At 49.2% G+C, this 15485-nt stretch overlaps 1 protein-coding gene across 1 annotated transcript in view; it reads left to right on the top strand.

Annotated features, from left to right (window-relative positions):
• Nucleotides 1-7687: 7687 nt before the first annotated feature.
• tmem131 (transmembrane protein 131) overlaps nt 7688-15485 on the top strand; it is a 142291-nt gene continuing 134493 nt past the window's right edge. The window contains exon 1 of the mRNA XM_052475677.1: nt 7688-7897. Coding sequence (XP_052331637.1) covers nt 7774-7897 — 124 coding nt within the window. The 5' untranslated portion in view covers nt 7688-7773. The remainder of the gene's footprint in view (nt 7898-15485) is intronic.

The raw sequence follows: 15485 nt of genomic DNA, 5'->3' as shown, positions 1-15485 counted from the left end.
ATGGCTGTACGGGACAAGGGGTTGTGGGTGATGGCTGTACCTCACAAATTGTGGGTGATGGCTGTACAGGACAAGGGGTTGTATGATACATGAGGCTGTACGGGACTGTCCAGGTGACCTCATCTATGGCTATACAGGACAAGGGGTTGTGGGTGATGGCTGTACAGGACAAGGGGTTGTGGGTGATGGCTGTACAGGACAAGGGGTTGTGGGTGATGGCTGTCAAACAAGGAGCTGTGGGTGATGGCTGTAAATACAACAGCTGTGGGTGATGGCTATACAGGATATTAGGGGTTGTGGGTGATGGCTGTACAGGACAAGGGGTTGTGGGTGATGGCTGTTACGGGACAAGGAGCTGTGGGTGATGGCTGTACAGGACAAGGGGTTGTGGGTGATGGCTGTCACAGGACAAGGGTTGTGGGTGATGGCTGTACAGGACAAGGGGTTGTGGGTGATGGCTATATGGGACAAGGGGTTGTGGGTGATGGCTATACGGGACAAGGGTTGTGGGTGATGGCTGTACAGGACAAGGGGTTGTGGGTGATGGCTGTGGCTGTACAGGACAAGGAGCTGTGGGTGATGGCTGTACAGGACAAGGGGTTGTGGGTGATGGCTGTACGGGACAAGGGGTTGTGGATGTAGTATTTCACAAGTGAATGACAACAAAATGACAACAAACATCTCTACTGTTGACCAATCTAATAGTATCTCACCTGGAACCAAAAAGGTGCTATATAGACTCTAAAATGGTTCTACCTGGAACCAAAAAGGTGCTATATAGACTCTAAAATGGTTCTACCTGGAACCAAAATGGTGCTATCTAAAACCTAAAAGGGTTCTTCAGTTGTCTCCATAGTAGCACCCTTTGAATAACCCTTGTTGGTTCCAGGTAGAACCATTTTCCAAGTACAGTGCCTTTCGGAAAGTATTCAGACCTTGTGACTTTTTACACATTTTCTTATTGTAACATTTATTAAATTCTATTTTTCCCCTCATCAATCTATACACAGTACCCTGTAATGACATCACAGTACCCTATAATGACAAATCAAAAACAGGTTTTTAGAAATGTTATTACATTGATTAAAAATAAAAAATAAAAATAAATTGCTATGAAACTCGAAATTGAACTCAGGTCCATCCTGCTTCCATTGATCAACCTTGAGATGTTTCTACAACTTGATCCACCTGTTGTAAATTCAATTGATTGGACATGATTTTGAAAGGCACACACCTGTCTATATAAGGTCCCACAGTTGACAGTGCATGTCAGAGCAGAACCCAAGCCATGAGGTTAAAGGAATTGTCCGTAGTGCTTCGAGACAGGATTGTGTCGAGGCACAGATCTGGGGAAGGGTACTAAAAAATGTCTGCAGCATTGAAGGTCCCCAAGAACACAGTAGTCTCCATCATTCTTAAATGGAAGACGTTTGGAACCACCAAGACTTCCTTGAGCTGTCCGCCCGGCCAAACTGAGCAATTGGGGGAGAAGTGCCTTGGTCAGGGAGGGGACCAAGAACCCGATGGTCACTCTGACAGAGCTCCAGAGTTCCTCTGTCGAGAGGAAAGAACCTTCCAGAAGGAAAACCATCTCTGCAGATTCTTTGGTCTGATGAAACCAAGATTGAACTGTTTGGCCTGAATGCCAAGAGTCACGTCTGGATGAAACCCAGGTAAGGGCTGTTCTTAGGCACGATGCTTCATGGAGTACAGCCTGGATAAAGCCCTTAGCCATGGTATATTGGCCATATACAGTGCCACATCCTCTCAGGCATTATTGCTTTAATATCCAATATTTAATATCCGATATCACAGATGAGACACAAATGTTAATGTGCCACTTTAAGGGCAGGAGGTTACCGTGTCAGCAAGGGTCCTCGGTGACAGTGTGACTGCCTGTGAGATGGAGAATCTAACAGGGGCGGGAGGTTACCGTGACAGCAAGGGTCCTCGGTGACCGTGTGGCTGCCTGTGAGATAGAGAATCTAACAGGGGCGGGAGGTTACCGTGACAGCAAGGGTCCTCGGTGACAGTGTGACTGCCTGTGAGTGACAGCAAGGGTCCTCGGTGACAGTGTGGCTGCCTGTGAGATAGAGAATCTAACAGGGGCGGGAGGTTACCGTGACAGCAAGGGTCCTCGGTGACAGTGTGACTGCCTGTGAGATAGAGAATCTAACAGGGGCGGGAGGTTACCGTGACAGCAAGGGTCCTCGGTGACAGTGTGACTGCCTGTGAGATAGAGAATCTAACAGGGGCGGGAGGTTACCGTGACAGCGAGGGTCCTCGGTGACAGTGTGGCTGCCTGTGAGATAGAGAATCTAGCAGGGGCGGGAGGTTACCGTGACAGCGAGGGTCCTCGGTGAAAGTGTGGCTGCCTGTGAGATAGAGAATCTAGCAGGGGATGTGTCTTCCCTAGCAGGGGAATCAAACTCAAACATTGAAAAGCAACCTAGGCTGTGAGCAAAACTATGTAAATAGCCAAGAAATGTAATGCCCGGGGTGTAGGGGAGGAAGGAGTCAGACGCAGGAGACAGAGTTCGAAGAGTTCAGAGGGGAGGAAAAGATTAGTGGCAGCAAGAAGGCCGGTGAAGACGACCGCCGAACGGGAAGGGGAGCCACCGTCGGTAGGAGTCGTGACAAGAAACACAAAGATAGTCTCACTTTTGAGTAAATTAGATCAAATTTTAATGCCTGTGCACAGCACTTCTAAAAATGAATCTTTGTCACTTCAACTGCCGTGCACACAACTCCCCAGGCAGGCAGTGTTGCTGCGTGTCACGCGAGCTGGGACATTAAAGCAATAAGGCCTGAGGGGGTGTGGTGTATGGCGAAGTGCCTGGACACAGCCCTTAGCCATGGTATATTGACCATATACCACAAACCTCCAAGGTGTCTTATTGCTTGACCACCTGCCAACATGAAATAGACATCTTTACCCACCAATGCCAAAATGTACCTGCATTTGGTGGGTGGCGGGTGTTAATTTTAGGCCCTGATTGCAGTCAATGAGAAAAGTTGAGTGACAACCAAATTGACGAGTATAGTGTATTCGTGCATCACTACAGCCTTCCTGAGAACTAGACAGGACCTACTATGTTAGGAAGATAGGGCTACTTCTTAAGAATGTGTGGCTGGAAGTTGGCCAGCATGCTAACCCACAAACCATCTGGTTTATGTTTCCTCATCTGGAATAGAGGATCTTGACAGATACTATTTTTAAACTTCTTAATTTGGGCTGTTGCCCATTCCACGTGCATCCTACGCTTCTCTTTGTTATCTCCACATCTGGTTCTGGTTTTGGTAGGTTGGACTAAACGGGAGGAATGTTTCATCCAAGGACAATTTCCTCCACATCTTTCTCAATGAGAAACCCTTTGTCTGCCATGAGCCCATCACCTCTCTTAAGGTAGCCACAACAAAGCAGACTTTGCGGTAAACTCTGTGACGTTACATTGTTTAAATATTTCTCTGTCAGAAATGGATCCTGTGTAGAGAGCACATATAGGTGAGCCAAGTGGATCACATATTATCAGAGAATTTAGTCGTGTAGTTGGAAGAAGTTTGGCTTTGCAGTAGCAGTGAGCTTTTGGTTTCTCCGTCTTTAACTCTAGTCTCTCTAGTATTACAAAGATTGTCGGGGAAATCTCTCCTGGGGTTATAATGGTCTGTTGTCTGTGATGTTGTCCCTATGAGGCCGAACAGACAACTGACCTGGCCTGTCACACATAAAGTCCACCCAGGAATTGAATGAAGTGTTAACACTTTGTAAGTCCATATGAAATCTGAAAGCCAGCTCTTTCATCAGCTGAATCTGCCTATTTACTCTCTTGTATGTCAAGGGGACAGTTGTCCGTGGGGATGATTTATAATTTGGTAAAAGTAATTAGAGTGATCTCCTCCTCCTTTAGAACGTATCTGTTCTTCTTCTAACTGGGGGTGCTCCTTTCTGGAAAAATACACCAAATGATTTAAACAAGCCATTGGTGCTTTGTAATAAATGTTCTTTTGCAGCTCCCACTATTGGAGAATACAGAGCCCTCCTCCTGCTCCTCCTCCTCCAACCCGATTGATGAGTTCCCAAACAGCTGTTTCACTACACTTCTGAATGAGATGTATTCTAACAGTGATATGATCTCCCAGTCTGAAGTAGAGGCACTGGACAACGAGAAGATGAGTGTCATCCTACTGATGCTTATGATGCTTATGTCGATACATTGCAGTCAATGAGAAAAGTTGAGTGACAACCAAATTGACGAGTATAGTGTATACCCCTCCCTGTTGTGCAGAAGGTCACTGCTTCAATGTCAGATTGAGGCAAAGACAGGACCTACTATGTTAGGAAGATAAGGCGACTTCTTAAGAATGTGTGGCTGGAAGTCGGCCAGCATGCTAACCCACAAACCATACCTGGTTTATGTTTCCTCATCTGGAATTGGTTGTCACTCAATTATGTTCTCCCAGTCTGAAGCAGAGGCACTGGACAAGGAGAATGCCATGGATGTAGAATGTAGAGCAACAACAACAACATGGCGTCTGCTCCCAGTACTTTACTTCATCCTCCTTTATCCCCCTTTCTTTTTCACTCCTTCTTTCTCCCCAATTTCGTGGTGTCCAATTTTGTTAGTAGTTACAGTCTTGTCTCATCGCTGCAACTCCCGTACGGACTCCGTAGAGGCGAAGATCGAGAGCCGTGTGTCCTCCGAAACACAACCCAACCCAACACAACCCAACCCAACCCAACCCAACCCAACCCAACCAAGCCGCCCTGCTTCTTGACACAATGCCCATCCAACACCGTACACCTAGCGACCTGGTCAGCGTGCACCACAGGAGTCGCTAGTGCACGATGAGACAAGGTTATCCCTGCTGGCCAAACCCTCGACGCTGGGCCAATTGTGCGCCGCCCAGTGGGCCTCCTGGTCGCAGCCGGCTGCGACAGAGCCTGGATTTGAACCCAACTTCATCCTCTTTTAAGAGGGTAGCAGACTGACAGCCTTGCCACCAGCATGCAGAAGGAAAAGACCGTGCAGACCAAGACGATGAAGAGAGGCCTGGAGCTTGAGACGGTTGCAGCAGCACTGTACACCGAAGTCACTGGGTACAAAGTGTTCCCATGTAGCTTTGTTGTCAACCCTTATGCCCCCCATTTAGGCACATCTCCTGACTGGAAAGTCCAGAGGAATAAAGTGCCCAGACCAAGTCAGGGGTTGTAAATACCTCCGTCAAAGAGCTGATGGTCCCTACGCTCTCAAACCTAAACAAGAGTACCACTACCAAATTATAGGACAAATGGGAATCACAGGGATGCCGCGGTGTGATTTATTTGCTAGAGCGTGTCCACTTTAATGCAGAAAAGTGGGAGAGCGTGAAAAGCCAGCTGGACTGCTTATTTTTTAATGAATCATTCTGTAATTATCACAACTCAGGATATGACCCAGGGGGAGGCGGATGGTTAAATTCTCAGATTATTTATTATAAAATAGGGTCATGTAAAGGGCAGGTCAAGGTCAGGCAGAGGTTCATAATCCAAGGCAGAGTTAATCAGGGACAGAGCGGCAGGTTGGCTCAGGGTCAGGACAAAGGGCTGTGAGACAGAGGTTTAATCGTAGACACATGGAAAGTGGGATGTATACAAAGGGTGCGGGGCAACAGAAGGCGAACAACAGTGGGGATAAGGACTTTAGAGATGGGGAAAGAGCCAATAAAGCGGAGGGAAGGTTTGCGGAACTCCCCCCATTGGGCAGATCCTGAGTGGAGAGCCATATCCTCTGCCTGTCGCCGATACATGGAGGTGGTCTTAAAAAGAGCGGACCTGGCTTTCTACCAGGTACGCCGACAGCGACGGACGAACATCTGGGCCGAGGGTACGCTGATTTCTTCCTCTTGCTCAGGGAAGAGTGAGGCTGGTAAGCCAAGGAAGACTCAAAGGGCGAGAGACCAGTGGCCGAGCAGGGAAGGGTGCTGCAGGCATACTCCACCCACATGAGTTGCTGGCTCCAGGTGATTGGGTTGGCAGATACGAGGCAACAAAGAGTCGTCTCCAGGTCCTGATTGGCATGCTCTGAATGGCCGTTAGATTGGGGATGAAACCCGGTGGACAGGCTGGCCAATGACCAATTGAGGGTGCAGAACGTCTTCCAGAACCGGGATGAGAACTGAGGATCACAATCGGAGACCATGTTGACTGAGCATCCATGGATCCGGAAGACCATGAGCTGAGCCGTCTCCTTGACTAAGGGTAACTTTGGAAGGCGAATGAAATGGGCGGCTTTAGAAAACCTATCCACTACCGTAAGGATGGTGCTGTTGCCATTGGACGGAGGGAGACCAGTGACAAAGTCCAGTGATATATGGGACCAGGGGTGGTGAGGAAAAGGGAGTGGTTGAAGGAGACCTGCCGCAGCTTGCCGCAGAGTCTTATTCAGCGCACACACAATGCAGGAAGCTACAAATGTGGAGGCGTCAGGAAGTATGGTGGGCCACCAAAACCGTTGTCAGAGGAAAACCATGATTCCTCAGGAGTCGTGATGGCAGATAAGATTAGAGGAATAAGCCCATTCCAGGACTGGGGGCCGAGCAGAATATGGGACAAACAACTGGTTCGCCGCGCCCGGTTAAACGGCTGGGAACACTGCGCTTTGCGGACCAGGATCTCGATGCTCCAGACGAGTATAGCTGCCAGACAGGACGAAGGAGGAATAAACCCTGCATCCATAGAGTTCTCAATGTACCCATACATGGTCTTGGTCTCTGGACCAGACAAGGAATAAAGCCTCCCCCGAGGCTGTGTGGTACCCGGGAGGAGGTCAATGGCGCAGTCGTAGGGTCGATGCTGAAAACCTCCCGGAAGTCGTGGGAGTCCACGGGAACGGCTGAGAGATCTGAGGCTTTTCCCAAGCCTGCAGGAGGACGTCCAGGGACAGGCTGCACCACCTTGATTCATTCCAAATGTGTTTTTTGGACTCATCACAATAGTCCCTAAATACTTTGAGAAAATATAGTTGATGCATTCAAAAATGGCCCCAATATACCAGTAGATACATATTAGCACATATGCTAATATGCTAAAAAATACTTCAAATCTTCTTCTCATGAAACATAAGTCCAAATGACACCAATGGAATGTCGGCCCATGGTACATATCTTAACTTAGTTTGAGAAAAACTGGGGGATTGGTCAAAAGATGGCTAAGTTATTGACAAATCAAAAATCAGATTTTACATGTGTATTTAAACCACTGTAAATTCACTCCACACTTGACATCGCTATCATGGACGTGCCTAAGATTAACTTGGTATTGGTATCTAACAAAAACAAGGAAACTATTCAAACTAATTATTTGCATATGTAACACTTGCGCTCAAAATCATATTTTTCTCATGAACCATACTTCAGATTCACTCCAGATGTTGTATTTAGACTCATGATTGAACATAAAGGAATAAGTTCCCACATGATAGAGTACTTGCTTCGTTATCCAACTGATCTTGTGTACTTTTTGTCATCCTGTGAACCCCGTTCATTGCTTCTCGCAGCTATATTTTGTTTGTTTGTTCGTTGCTTATGAAGCACTTTTATATTATGAAAAGCGCTACAGGAGTTTAAGAAATTACAATCATTATTATATGCACTGCACTGCTGTCTGACAGACTTCCAGCAGGGGCTTTCTCGAGTTCACTAGCTAGTAGAGAGATCTATCTGTCTCCTGTAGCAGTGTTTATATGTGCATGCAAGCAGTTGCCCCTTCACACGGATACCGAGACACACATCAGCATGGCGAGCCGGGAAAGAGCACAGAGTTTTCTTCACTCATCAACAAAAACTAAATTGTCATGCGTAGGATTGCTGCGGGTTTTATTTATTACTTTTATACACACGGCGCAGGCGAACAAACAAGGTGAATGAACATTATTGTTTTTATTCCTGGCGTGAACAAACATCTTATAGATTTTACTCTCGCTTGGTTGCTAGCAAGGGTGTCACTACTTACCTCTGTGTCGCGAGATAACTTCTTTGGTTAGGTAATTAATTTTTTATTTACACCGTCTCTGGTTTATTGCTTTATGGGTAGCTGGTTACCTACAGTAGTTGGATACCAACAGTAGCTGGTTACCTACAGTAGCTGGTTACCTACAGTAGCTGGATACCTACAGTAGCTGGTTACCTACAGTAGTTGGATACCAACAGTAGCTGGTTACCTACAGTAGTTGGATACCAACAGTAGCTGGTTACCTACAGTAGTTGGATACCAACAGTAGCTGGTTACCTACAGTAGTTGGTTACCAACAGTAGCTGGTTACCTACAGTAGTTGGTTACCTACAGTAGCTGGTTACCTACAGTAGTTGGATACCAACAGTAGCTGGTTACCTACAGTAGCTGGTTACCTACAGTAGTTGGATACCAACAGTAGCTGGTTACCTACAGTAGCTGGTTACCTACAGTAGCTGGTTACCTACAGTAGCTGGTTACCTACAGTAGCTGGTTACCTACAGTAGCTGGTTACCTACAGTAGTTGGATACCTACAGTAGCTGGTTACCTACAGTAGTTGGTTACCTACAGTAGCTGGTTACCTACAGTAGCTGGTTACCTACAGTAGCTGGTTACCTACAGTAGCTGGTTACCTACAGTAGCTGGTTACCTACAGTAGCTGGTTACCTACAGTAGTTGGTTACCTACAGTAGCTGGTTACCTACAGTAGCTGGTTACCTACAGTAGTTGGTTACCTACAGTAGCTGGTTACCTACAGTAGCTGGTTACCTACAGTAGTTGGTTACCTACAGTAGCTGGTTACCTACAGTAGCTGTTTACCTACAGTAGCTGGTTATCTACAGTAGCTGGTTACCTACAGTAGTTGGTTACGTAGCTGGTTACCTACGCTACAGTAGCTGGTTACCTACAGTAGCTGGTTACCTACAGTAGCTGGTTACCTACAGTAGCTGGTTACCTACAGTAGTTGGTTACCTACGCTACAGTAGTTGGTTACCTACAGTAGCTGGTTACCTACAGTAGTTGGTTACCTACAGTAGCTGGTTACCTACAGTAGCTGGTTACCTACAGTAGCTGGTTACCTACAGTAGCTGGTTACCTACAGTAGCTGGTTACCTACAGTAGCTGGTTACCTACAGTAGGTGGTTACCTACAGTAGTTGGTTACCTACAGTTGGATACCAGCTGTTTACCTACACCTACAGTAGTTGGTTACCTACAGTAGCTGGTTACCTACAGTAGTTGGTTACCTACAGTAGTTGGTTACCTACAGTAGCTGGTTACCTACAGTAGTTGGTTACCTAGCTGGTTACCTACAGTAGCTGGTTACCTACAGTAGCTGGTTACCTACAGTAGTAGTGGTTACCTACAGTAGCTGGTTACCTACAGTAGTTGGTTACCTACAGTAGTTGGTTACCTACAGTAGCTGGTTACCTACAGTAGCTGGTTACCTACAGTAGCTGGTTACCTACAGTAGCTGGTTACCTACAGTAGCTGGTTACCTACAGTAGCTGGTTACCTACAGTAGCTGGTTACCTACAGTAGTTGGTTACCTACAGTAGCTGGTTACCTACAGTAGCTGGTTACCTACAGTAGCTGGTTACCTACAGTAGCTGGTTACCTACAGTAGCTGGTTACCTACAGTAGTTGGTTACCTACAGTAGCTGGTTACCTACGGTAGTTGGTTACCTAGGCACAGTAGCTGGTTACCTACAGTAGCTGGTTACCTACAGTAGCTGGTTACCTACAGTAGCTGGTTACCTACAGTAGTTGGTTACCTACAGTAGCTGTTTACCTACAGTAGCCTGTAGTTACCTACAGTAGCTGGTTACCTACAGTAGTTGGTTACCTACAGTAGCTGGTTACCTACAGTAGCTGGTTACCAACAGTAGTTGTTTACCTATGCTACCTAGTAGCTGGTTACCTACAGTAGTTGGTTACCTACAGTAGCTGGTTACCTACACTACAGTAGTTGGTTACCTACAGTAGCTGGTTACCTACAGTAGTTGGTTACCTACAGTAGCTGGTTATGTAGCTGGTTACCTACAGTAGCTGGTTACCTACAGTAGCTGGTTACCTACAGTAGTTGGTTACCTACAGTAGCTGGTTACCTACAGTAGCTGGTTACCTACAGTAGCTGGTTACCTACAGTAGCTGGTTACCTACAGTAGCTGGTTACCTACAGTAGTTGGTTACCTACAGTAGCTGGTTACCTACAGTAGCTGGTTACCTACAGTAGCTGGTTACCTACAGTAGTTGTTTACCTACGCTACAGTAGCTGGTTACCTACAGTAGCTGGTTACCTACAGTAGCTGGTTACCTACAGTAGTTGGTTACCTACAGTAGCTGGTTACCTACAGTAGCTGGTTACCTACAGTAGCTGGTTACCTACAGTAGCTGGTTACCTACAGTAGCTGGTTACCTACAGTAGCTGGTTACCTACAGTAGCTGGTTACCTACAGTAGCTGGTTACCTACAGTAGCTGGTTACCTACAGTAGTTGGTTACCTACAGTAGCTGGTTACCTACAGTAGCTGGTTACCTACAGTAGCTGGTTACCTACAGTAGTTGGTTACCTACAGTAGCTGGTTACCTACAGTAGCTGGTTACCTACAGTAGCTGGTTACCTACAGTAGTTGGTTACCTACAGTAGTTGGTTACCTACGCTACAGTAGCTGGTTACCTACAGTAGCTGGTTACCTACAGTAGCTGGTTACCTACAGTAGTTGGTTACCTACAGTAGCTGGTTACCTACAGTAGCTGGTTACCTACAGTAGCTGGTTACCTACAGTAGCTGGTTACCTACAGTAGTTGGTTACCTACGCTACAGTAGCTGGTTACCTACAGTAGCTGGTTACCTACAGTAGCTGGTTACCTACAGTAGTTGGTTACCTACAGTAGCTGGTTACCTACAGTAGTTGGTTACCTACAGTAGCTGGTTACCTACAGTAGCTGGTTACCTACAGTAGCTGGTTACCTACAGTAGCTGGTTACCTACAGTAGCTGGTTACCTACAGTAGTTGGTTACCTACAGTAGCTGGTTACCTACAGTAGTTGGTTACCTACAGTAGCTGGTTACCTACAGTAGCTGGTTACCTACAGTAGCTGGTTACCTACAGTAGCTGGTTACCTACAGTAGCTGGTTACCTACAGTAGTTGGTTACCTACAGTAGCTGGTTACCTACAGTAGCTGGTTACCTACAGTAGTTGGTTACCTACAGTAGCTGGTTACCTACAGTAGTTGGTTACCTACAGTAGCTGGTTACCTACAGTAGCTGGTTACCTACAGTAGTTGGTTACCTACAGTAGCTGGTTACCTACAGTAGCTGGTTACCTACAGTAGCTGGTTACCTACAGTAGCTGGTTACCTACAGTAGCTGGTTACCTACAGTAGCTGGTTACCTACAGTAGTTGGTTACCTACAGTAGCTGGTTACCTACAGTAGCTGGTTACCTACAGTAGTTGGTTACCTACAGTAGCTGGTTACCTACAGTAGCTGGTTACCTACAGTAGCTGGATACCAACAGTAGCTGGTTACCTACAGTAGCTGGTTACCTACAGTAGCTGGTTACCTACAGTAGTTGTTTACCTACAGTAGCTGGTTACCTACAGTAGCTGGTTACCTACAGTAGCTGGTTACCTACAGTAGCTGGTTACCTACAGTAGCTGGTTACCTACAGTAGCTGGTTACCTACAGTAGTTGGTTACCTACAGTAGCTGGTTACCTACAGTAGCTGGTTACCTACAGTAGCTGGTTACCTACAGTAGTTGTTTACCTACGCTACAGTAGCTGGTTACCTACAGTAGTTGGTTACCTACAGTAGCTGGTTACCTACAGTAGTTGGTTACCTACAGTAGCTGGTTACCTACAGTAGTTGGTTACCTACAGTAGCTGGTTACCTACAGTAGCTGGTTACCTACAGTAGCTGGTTACCTACAGTAGCTGGTTACCTACAGTAGCTGGTTACCTACAGTAGCTGGTTACCTACAGTAGCTGTTTACCTACAGTAGCTGGTTACCTACAGTAGCTGGTTACCTACAGTAGTTGGTTACCTACAGTAGTTGGTTACCTACAGTAGCTGGTTACCTACAGTAGCTGGTTACCTACAGTAGCTGGTTACCTACAGTAGTTGGTTACCTACAGTAGCTGGTTACCTACAGTAGTTGGTTACCTACAGTAGTTGGTTACCTACAGTAGCTGGTTACCTACAGTAGTTGGTTACCTACAGTAGCTGGTTACCTACAGTAGCTGGTTACCTACAGTAGTTGGTTACCTACAGTAGTTGGTTACCTACAGTAGCTGGTTACCTACAGTAGCTGGTTACCTACAGTAGCTGGTTACCTACAATGAACTTGCCAACTCAACACAGAAAACAAACATTTGCTTGCTAACTTAGTTAACGCCATCTGTTTTACTACCTCTAACGTAGTGGGTTAGGACACAGCTCGCTAGGTAAGCTGCTGTAGTGGAGAGCAAGCTGCTGTAGTGGAGAGCAAGCTGCTGTAGTGGAGAGCAAGCTGCTGTAGTGGAGAGCAAGCTGCTGTGGTGGAGAGCAAGCTGCTGTAGTGGAGAGCAAGCTGCTGTAGTGGAGAGCAAGCTGCTGTAGTGGAGAGCAAGCTGCTGTAGTGGAGAGCAAGCTGCTGTAGTGGAGAGCAAGCTGCTGTAGCGGAGAGCAAGCAGAGAGCAAGCTGCTGTAGCGGAGAGCAAGCAGAGAGCAAGCTGCTGTAGTGGAGAGCAAGCAGAGAGCAAGCTGCTGTAGTGGAGAGCAAGCAGAGAGCAAGCTGCTGTAGTGGAGAGCAAGCAGAGAGCAAGCTGCTGTAGTGGAGAGCAAGCTGCTGTAGTGGAGAGCAAGCTGCTGTAGCGGAGAGCAAGCAGAGAGCAAGCTGCTGTAGCGGAGAGCAAGCAGAGAGCAAGCTGCTGTAGCGGAGAGCAAGCAGAGAGCAAGCTGCTGTAGCGGAGAGCAAGCAGAGAGCAAGCTGCTGTAGCGGAGAGCAAGCAGAGAGCAAGCTGCTGTAGCGGAGAGCAAGCAGAGAGCAAGCTGCTGTAGTGGAGAGCAAGCAGAGAGCAAGCTGCTGTAGTGGAGAGGAAGCAGAGAGCAAGCTGCTGTAGTGGAGAGGAAGCAGAGAGCAAGCTGCTGTAGCGGAGAGCAAGCAGAGAGCAAGCTGCTGTAGCGGAGAGCAAGCAGAGAGCAAGCTGCTGTAGCGGAGAGCAAGCAGAGAGCAAGCTGCTGTAGCGGAGAGCAAGCAGAGAGCAAGCTGCTGTAGCGGAGAGGAAGCAGAGAGCAAGCTGCTGTAGCGGAGAGCAAGCAGAGAGCAAGCTGCTGTAGCGGAGAGCAAGCAGAGAGCAAGCTGCTGTAGTGGAGAGGAAGCAGAGAGCAAGCTGCTGTAGCGGAGAGCAAGCAGAGAGCAAGCTGCTGTAGTGGAGAGGAAGCAGAGAGCAAGCTGCTGTAGTGGAGAGCAAGCAGAGAGCAAGCTGCTGTAGCGGAGAGCAAGCAGAGAGCAAGCTGCTGTAGCGGAGAGCAAGCAGAGAGAAAGCTGCTGTAGTGGAGAGGAAGCAGAGAGCAAGCTGCTGTAGTGGAGAGCAAGCAGAGAGCAAGCTGCTGTAGCGGAGAGCAAGCAGAGAGCAAGCTGCTGTAGTGGAGAGGAAGCAGAGAGCAAGCTGCTGTAGCGGAGAGGAAGCAGAGAGCAAGCTGCTGTAGTGGAGAGCAAGCTGCTGTAGTGGAGAGCAAGCTGCTGTAGTGGAGAGCAAGCTGCTGTAGTGGAGAGCAAGCTGCTGTAGTGGAGAGCAAGCTGCTGTAGTGGAGAGCAAGCTGCTGTAGTGGAGAGCCTGACAGCTACGACAGGTTGGATCATTTAACCCGATCAGTCCCGTAATCACAGCAAAATAGGCTGTTCATTTATATGGATTTTAATTTATCTCCATGTCCAGTCCTTTATATTTAGCCACAACAGAGTTACTCCGTGGGTGGGGGGCCTCTGTATTGAGCGTGGGTTGGGGGTGGGGGCCTCTGTATTGAGCGTGGGTTGGGGGTGGGGGCCTCTGTATTGAGCGTGGGTTGGGGGTGGGGGGCCTCTGTATTGAGCGTGGGCTGGGGGTGGGGGCCTCTGTATTGAGCGTGGGTTGGGGGTGGGGGCCTCTGTATTGAGCGTGGGGTGGGGGTGGGGGGTGGGGCCTCTGTATTGAGGGTGGGGTGGGGTGGGGTGGGGCCTCTGTATTGAGGGTGGGGTGGGGGTGGGGGTGGGGCCTCTGTATTGAGGGTGGGGCCTCTGTATTGAGCGTGGGTTGGGGGTGGGGGCCTCTGTATTGAGCGTGGGGTGGGGGTGGGGGTGGGGCCTCTGTATTGAGCGTGGGTTGGGGGTGGGGGGCCTCTGTATTGAGCGTGGGGTGGGGGTGGGGGCCTCTGTATTGAGCGTGGGGTGGGGGTGGGGGTGGGGCCTCTGTATTGAGCGTGGGGTGGGGGTGGGGGCCTCTGTATTGAGGGTGGGGTAGGGGTGGGGTGTGGCCTCTGTATTGAGGGTGGGGTTGGGGTGGGGCCTCTGTATTGAGGGTGGGGTAGGGTGGGGTGTGGCCTCTGTATTGAGGGTGGGGTTGGGGTGGGGTGGGGCCTCTGTATTGAGGGTGGGGTAGGGGTGGGGTGGGGCCTCTGTATTGAGGGTGGGATAGGGGTGGGGTGGGGCCTCTGTATTGAGGGTGGGGTGGGGTGGGGCCTCTGTATTGAGGGTGGGGTGGGGTGTGGCCTCTGTATTGAGGGTGGGGTGGGGTGTGGCCTCTGTATTGAGGGTGGGGTGGGGTGTGGCCTCTGTATTGAGCGTGGGGTGGGGCCTCTGTATTGAGGGTGGGGTTGGGGTGGGGTGGGGCCTCTGTATTGAGGGTGGGGTTGGGGTGGGGCCTCTGTATTGAGGGTGGTGTAGGGGGTGGGGTGGGGCCTCTGTATTGAGGGTGGGGTAGGGGTGGGGTGGGGCCTCTGTATTGAGGGTGGGGTAGGGGTGGGGCCTCTGTATTGAGGGTGGGGTAGGGGTGGGGTGGGGCCTCTGTATTGAGGGTGGGGTTGGGGTGGGGTGGGGCCTCTGTATTGAGGGTGGGGTAGGGGTGGGGTGTGGCCTCTGTATTGAGGGTGGGGTTGGGGTGGGGTGGGGCCTCTGTATTGAGGGTGGGGTTGGGGTGGGGTGGGGCCTCTGTATTGAGGGTGGGGTTGGGGGTGGGGTGGGGCCTCTGTATTGAGGGTGGGGTGGGGCCTCTGTATTGAGGGTGGGGTTGGGGTGGGGTGGGGCCCTTGTATTGAGGGTGGGGTAGGGGTGGGGCCTCTGTATTGAGGGTGGGGTAGGGGTGGGGTGGGGTGGGGCCTCTGTATTGAGGGTGAGGTAGGGGTGGGGTGGGGCCTCTGTATTGAGGGTGGGGTAGGGGTGGGGTGGGGCCTCTGTATTGAGGGTGGGGTAGGGGTGGGGTGGGGTGGGGCCTCTGTATTGAGGGTGGGGTAGGGGTGGGGTGTGGCCTCTGT

This window comes from Oncorhynchus keta, chromosome 22 (assembly GCF_023373465.1).
Source record: "Oncorhynchus keta strain PuntledgeMale-10-30-2019 chromosome 22, Oket_V2, whole genome shotgun sequence".
NCBI classification, from domain to species: Eukaryota; Metazoa; Chordata; class Actinopteri; order Salmoniformes; family Salmonidae; genus Oncorhynchus; species Oncorhynchus keta.
The sequence above is the reverse complement of the archived record's forward strand: the minus strand, read 5'-3'. Positions and strand labels throughout refer to the sequence as shown.